Source organism: Branchiostoma belcheri, unplaced genomic scaffold (genome assembly GCF_001625305.1).
Source record: "Branchiostoma belcheri isolate BF01 breed outbred unplaced genomic scaffold, Haploidv18h27 scaffold1, whole genome shotgun sequence".
Taxonomy (NCBI): domain Eukaryota; kingdom Metazoa; phylum Chordata; class Leptocardii; order Amphioxiformes; family Branchiostomatidae; genus Branchiostoma; species Branchiostoma belcheri.
The window spans coordinates 386185-393280 of NW_017802379.1; the positions used below are offsets into that span (position 1 = coordinate 386185).

At 42.6% G+C, this 7096-nt stretch overlaps 1 protein-coding gene across 1 annotated transcript; it reads left to right on the plus strand.

The window, feature by feature from the left end:
- The first annotated feature begins 3650 nt into the window (after nt 1–3650).
- Nucleotides 3651–7096, plus strand: LOC109462604. Its single transcript, XM_019759172.1, has 4 exons — nt 3651–3832; nt 5215–5361; nt 5789–5884; nt 6166–7096. The coding sequence occupies exons 1-4, from the start codon at nt 3671–3673 to the stop codon at nt 7048–7050; spliced, it is 1290 nt and encodes a 429-aa protein (XP_019614731.1). The 5' UTR covers nt 3651–3670; the 3' UTR covers nt 7051–7096.

Below are 7096 nucleotides of genomic sequence, written 5' to 3' on the forward strand. Positions count from 1 at the left end.
GATGTAGTTTTCAGTGTCTTTGCATTATGGAAAATGTAATTTTATGTCTTTATGCAACATTCTTCAGCAACAGCTTGAGGTAAAGCTTGTGTTAACAGCATTTTAATCTTAATGTTGTGTTGAGAAAAATACCAGTATACTTAATAAAGAATTCATGGAATTGTTCTAGAGTATTATAGCACAGTACTTCAAACTCCTACTGAAACAGCAAGGGTGACATGCTGCAATAAGTGCCATTGGGGGTCTGCCTGCAGTACATTAGCATCCTGCAAGGGGCGACCTGGCGCCCTTATAGCCACTTCATGCTTCAGCCCATGTGACAATGAGCCTATATAAAGATCTATATCTGAAGCCTTGAAGTAACCCCCATCTTTTGTAAGAACAATGGAATGTCATCTGCCACTTTTTGCTATGCACCAGATGATAAGGTAAACATCAAAGTAGGAACGGATCATTTGTCAAGTAGGTAATATAATGGGGACTGTTTGTTAAGGCTTAAGTTGACCAATTTAAGCCCTAAATGCATAAAAGTAATGATATATTTATGGCATAATTGTTCCTTTTGCGATTGTTCTCTACATGTACAACAAATGGCAATTTGGACAAGTTCATGAAAAAAACAACTCTGGAATGCTCATCTGTTTTCTCAACATATCATCTTAAAGCTTAGCCTGGGTACAATCCTGCTTAGTTTACGTCCGCTCCCACAGTCGTTTGTCCAACTTTACTATCCGCGTTTCCTATGGAAAACCAATAGTATGAAAAGCGACGTCTTGTCACTCTTTCTGTTCAGTTCGCTGTTTCCAGGGCTGGTTTAATGGTGCTTTTGTCAGTCCATGAAGTGGCTATCACTGCCGCATAACTGAGATAGTGTCCAGGTTACGGAGTGGGTGGTTCACGATTTAGGACGGTAATCGTTCCGGAGTTAAGAGGGACCCGTCAAAAGCGGTACCTTTAGATCGAGGAGTTAAAACTTTTACATGAAACAGCGCTCGTAATGTTTTATGTATGATACATACATATGAAGTTATGAGATGATCAGCACTTGATAAAGGATATTATACGTAGACTACACCAGAAAGGAAGAAAGAATATCACTTGATATGTTTTATCTCAGCATCTAAATTAATGCATGACGACTTTTTTCCGTCCCAAAATGTGGGGTTTGAACCTTCTAGCCGATTGCAACACTTACATTACATGGTAAACTTTGCTCATTCTATTAGCTATCAATAAGATACGTTCAACCCGTCACGTACAAGCCCAAAGCAAGTATTGAACCGCCCTTGCCATGTTTGCAGAGGTAGGACAGAACTGAGAAACAGCACGACAACTCCACCCAGAAAGAAACGGGACTCGCTCAATGGAACCTTGCCACGCTGAATAGACCTGACTGTACTTTATAACTGACACTTGAAATGTGGCCACCAAAGGGACTATTTGTTTTGGGACAGCATTTATTGCCTGAGAAAACACTTCACATTTCTAAGGGACGGTTGACATGACAACTGATTGTAGCACTGCGCAAACGAAGACTTGGGATACGTGTACAGCGCGTCACCTGTGTCAGAAGTGATACGGTTGAGCAAGATATCTACTCGTAGATTTTGCATGACGCCATTAAAGACAGCCCGACTCCTGAACCAAGAAAAAAGGTTTGTTTTCCCTTTTTGTTTACCTGATTTATTTCTTCGATAGGTTCATTACATCGACCCACGCTGATATTTACATTGTACTATAGCAGATCACGTTTTTCCAATCTAATGTCGGTTTATTTACCCATTGCTTAACCAGGCAATTTACTAAGCACTCAAGTAACTTTCTTAGTTAATGGATTTTGTAAGAAGGTTGAGATTATCACCAATCATCAACTAGTAAATACAGTAGATATACATTGATATGTATCGTTTGTTCCCTCTAGTGTGGTATCCTACGTATACAACAAAACACTCAGTGTAAATGTTTATGAAATCTTACTGACTCACCAGTTCAGCGGTGTTGTTCAGGTAAATACATTGTTGATTTGGGTATTAGACGACATTTGTAAACCATCTACGTTATCTTGGATGGGTTTTAACGAATTCATATCTTCTCCGACCTGACAGTGACGAATTCGTAGAGTATCACTCAACGTTCTACCATCAGATTGTTGGTAATTCCCTGTCCTAGATACTATGACCACGATACAATAATCCCCAATAATCTGCTTTGAGTCAAGGAGAGTTGAGAATAAGTACTAATAGCTTCCAAAAATGCCGTGATACAGATAACGATGTTTTGAAAGCAATGATATCTAACTGTGTTTGTGACGATGATGAAAAGATAACGTAACAGGTGGTCAAATATCACACTAGTTTGACTGTGCCAGTGGTGGTTACAACTGTATCATAGAACGGTAACTTGATACATCACTCCTATATACTAGGTCACTTTCTTTTGACTAATGTTTAAACTTTGCTTGTGAGTGAGTTTTTTCTGGTCTTATCTCAGATCAAAATGCATCTGATTTGGTACAAGTAAATTGTAAAACCCAGAAAATCTTCCAATGTGATTTCTATTCAGTATTAACGATGCGGTCGTAGTATCTGATACTTAGTCTAGAATCACTGCAGTACGTGTAGTAATACCAAATATATAGGGCTGAATGTCGTCTCTTAACAAAATTACAACCTAAACCAAGTAGTGAGAGACTAGGCGCGGAGTTACACACAGTAATTTGTGTGGGGATCTTGTTCACACACGGTGATTCTGTCAGAGTACACCGGTACAAGAACCGTTCCCACAGCAATTTTCCACAGGATTAAGCTTAACACGTAACAACTCAACGGGACAAAAGTTGAGCATGTTTTGTCTAAAACTGGGTCTAGAAATGGGTAAATGTGGTGCTTTTTTCAGAACGACGTATATCTTTCACTGTTATCTAGCGTCTTGACAATTAATGCCATCGACTTTTCATTCTAGTGTTATTTTTTGTACGGCTAAATCAATTTAAGTTGCTGTACACCCACTCATAATGGACTAATGTGTGCTGTTTCTAACTGTATAATTGATTTGTCAAAACAATGATGTGCTGTTGCGTTTACCAGCTCTCAAATCTCATTCGTGGAATGAGTGGCATATTTAGACAAGTTTCTTCATCGGCATTCAGCGATCCCTGCAGCAGAGAGAGGAGACTGGCTGGTGTTTGGCTTCATGTTTGCGGAACTGGCCCCGACACTTGACCTCCAAACATCTCAAAAGGTCACGAAAATTCACGACGAAGGACTTGCTTCCAAGACGCCATCCGTCTGCAGTGTCTTAACTTTGCATTCTGTCTTATTTCTCTTCCTTGCATTGTTTGTGAACCCAGGTAGCTGTGCGCGCCTCCTAGGACCGTTACAGGAGAAGTCAGGAATATAAAGCTCTGAGGGTTCACGTCTGGTCAACCGTTTCTGGTAAGAACTTTGAGAAAATCGCCTCAACTGCACAGCTTAAAGGCACTCTGTTTACAATGTTTAGCCTTCTGTTGACATTTGAGAAGGGTACTTTGTCGGTAAGACCTCAGTAATACGGATTTGTCAATGACTTTTCGGTCCTTTTCAAACTTATTAGACTACGCAACGCCACGACCCCTTGACGGATACAAACGTTTTCGTCCAAACAGCGGCACGAGTTTAGGACTAGAGCCGCCATGGACGGAATCTCGGAACTTCCCTGTCCTCACAAGCGGCGGTTGGTACGGATCCGGCGACCGAACACGCAGGACATGGAGGACCTGATGGTCCAACAGACGGGGCAGGTCTACCTCACCACGCCATACCGCCAACCGCCTGAAAACGACTTCTGCTCAAAGGTATGTAAGGTGCAGAGTAACCTTGAACTACATGTTTTATTACTTTTTATCGGTTAACGGAGAACCAATTAGCCTCTTTATCGACGGAGCAAACATAAATGCGTCATGATTAATCACCGCTTTCTCTTGGAGAGTCGACTATTTAGCAATCATAAAGTGTTTACGAATTATCCTGCTTTCTTACGAAATTAATGGTAGAGCATTTTGTACACATATGGTGGACGCATGACTCTTGATCAATGCAACAGTGTTGTGTGGAAATATGTATGAAAGATTGAGAGATGAAGTAGTAACTTTGAGATTCGAGCACACTTTATTGGGTTGCAGGTTGTGTCCGACAGCCTACAATGCTTTTTCCCATGCAAAAAGGTTGTATGTAACTAACGAAAATGTATGATGGAATTTCTCTGGCTTTGTTGTGTTCTTGAAAACAAAAACTTCCCACACGTCTTACACAGAGTCCTATTTTATGTTTAGACTTTAGTTCACGTTTCCCAAAACACGGGTTATGCCAACGGAAACGTACGTGTTAACGAGTAGATACAACTGAGAAATCCACTCTAAGACTTAAGCTACAGTCTCCCTTGCCAGGAATGTTTGTTAAAAACACGAGCTCCGTGAAAAATGTTCACCTTGGAGACAAAACTCCACAACAAATCCTTTCTGCGCGGTACTTTGCGGGAGGGCATTCAGGGGGATGTAATTTTAGAATATTTACAGAAACAAAAACACCAAAACACGTGTTTTACATTCAGGTGTTGTCGGAAAGAAACGGGAGTTCGTGAAAGCGGTGCGCATTACGAGGATTGGTTGATACAGTTCGCGGGATGTGTTGATGCTTACAGTGTCGCTGAATAGGCTGCTATGTTCTGATGGTGCGTTAAAGTAACTCTATAACGCACTTGGTTGTTTGATGACGCCATCTCTCAAGGTTGACCACAACATGAAACATTGAATGTCATTTATAAACGTCACCAAAAACTAGTTTGCCAGTTGTCCTATAATGCATACGTCATGTAAAACTAAGAATATATTTCTCGTAATGTGTTGTTTGTCAAATCTACTGGACGTGATAATGAAACTAAAAGTTCACATTTTCTCGAAATCTCTAAGAGTGAATGACATCAAAGGAAACAAATATACTCTGACAACACAATCCTTTAATTCCTCTGATTCTAAAATACAGCAATTGTATTCCTTGTTATGATTCCGTAAAATAACAGATTCAGTCGTCATCCAGGGATACCTGAAAAACATGTCTACTTTAATCTAAGTGTATTTTACCCTGGATAAAACAAATACCGGTAAATGAAGATTCACTATTAGAAGACTGAATGCTAATGTTAACGTGCTGACAAAAATGTCACCCCCGTCCCGGCCAGGTGGACTGCCTGTACTGCCACCGGCTCCGCATGCAGAAGCTGCTGAAGCCCTCCCCCTGGCCCAGGGGAGACCACCTCACCCCCAGACACACCCACTACCACGCCCCCGTCCTGCCCATCATCAAACAGGGCCGCTGTCTTATCAAGGTGAGCAGGCACTGCGTTACTAGGCTGCTGCTAGGCAGTTTAGATACTACGTTGGAGCCGTAAAGACGATTGAACTGGCAGCCACTACAAGGCTACAGAATTTTAAAAAGCTGGAAAGAGTAGAAATCGGCCAAATAGACAGATAACATGCCAGGGGAGAAGAGCTCTACTCCTTTACCGGCCCAACTCCCCTGGCATGTTAACTGTCTATTTGGCCGATTTCTATTCTTTCCAGTCGCTCCTGCAGCCTGGTAGAGGTTAATGAATTGTATGTAAATGACACAATGGTGTACATGCTAACAGAGAGGATGTTGTACAGTTGGTTAAAGTTAAAAAACGATGTTGTAGAAAAGACACTCTACAGAATCTACGCACAAACGTGTTGTTATATGTCCCCTCATTTCCTTCTTGTTTTTCCCACATCCAGAGAAGAAGCCTGAAGACACCACGAAGTCGTCGCAAAGCCACAGTGATCCACCTTCCTCCCCTCACGGGAGAGACCATGACCGTCCATCGGGCAAAGGTAACGTTTTCTTGTGTTATATGTATGTTGTCAAATAGGAACGATAAGATTAGCTCTAATCGGTAAATTGCCTACTGTCAACAGTTTTTAGATATGTAAGAAGTACGTAATTCAGCCCATGACTGCGATGTACTTTTCATGTCCGATTTAAAGGATCAAATAAACCATTCGTTCGTTCGCTCGTTCGTTCGTTCGTTCGTTCATCCATCCATCCATCCATCCATCCATCCATCCATCCATCCATCCATCCATCCATTCATTTATTCTTTCTTTCTTTCAAGGGCGGGGGGCTGCCCTGGTGGGCCACCAAGACGCCGCTAGGGGGCATCTCCTGGGTGAACGCCGATGTCACCGAGCCTTCCACCGCGACCGACGGGATCAAACTGAGCGCTGTGGCCAACGGCGAGGTCCTACACCTGGAGGAAATACGACTGGAAGAGACAAAAGGCGACGAGGGAACGGAAAGAGGGGATGGAAACGAAGAAGGGGAGGACAAACTTGAAGCATTAAAGGAACATGTTTTACCAGATATTTCTGACGAGTCCTCCGTCCGTTCCGTTGACACGGTGGTGTCCAAGGACACAGGGATCGGGACTGCCACGGCTTTCTCGGAGGAGGTTACGCTGCCTTCTCTGTCTAACATTAAAGTGTTTCGTCTTAAAGAACACGATGACACAGATGAGACAAGCACTACTGATGAGACTGCTAGTTTTAATGCCGAGGAAAGGGACGGAATGGAAGATGACAACCGTGGGAATGACTCTGAAATCACAGATGTCGCCAAAGCAGGACAAACAGTCGTTGCAGTTGATGAGACAAGATTGGATGAGGACAAATCGTCCAAACAGCATCCACTGCCGCCACACGAGATGGACGGAGAACTTATCTGTACAAAGGAAGGGTGTTCCTGTCCGTACAACAAAGACTCGCCACAGAAACAATCCCCTGAAACTTCCTCGTTAACTGATCTACGTTTAGCACACCAGAATGCAGATGACAGCACGCCAAATGAGTCGGCAGCATCTCGACCAAACGGTGATGACTTTGACGGGAAAAAGAACGAACTTGACACGGAGGAGAGTGACCTTGACAGAGAGGGGTGTTCGAATTCTGACGAGGAACGGGAGGCCGAAGACGACGTAAGTGTCATTATTTTCATAACTTGATATGTAAGGTGTAAGGTTCGTATTAACATAGTAACGCGAATAACAT

Excerpts from the sequence above, each read along its gene's own strand:
- LOC109462604 (XM_019759172.1), top strand. The coding sequence starts at position 3,671 with ATGGACGGAATCTCGGAACTTCCCTGTCCTCACAAGCGGCGGTTGGTA. Across the intron at positions 3,833-5,214 it reads AAAACGACTTCTGCTCAAAG|GTGGACTGCCTGTACTGCCA; the intron begins GTATGTAAGGTG and ends CGTCCCGGCCAG. Across the intron at positions 5,885-6,165 it reads TGACCGTCCATCGGGCAAAG|GGCGGGGGGCTGCCCTGGTG; the intron begins GTAACGTTTTCT and ends CTTTCTTTCAAG.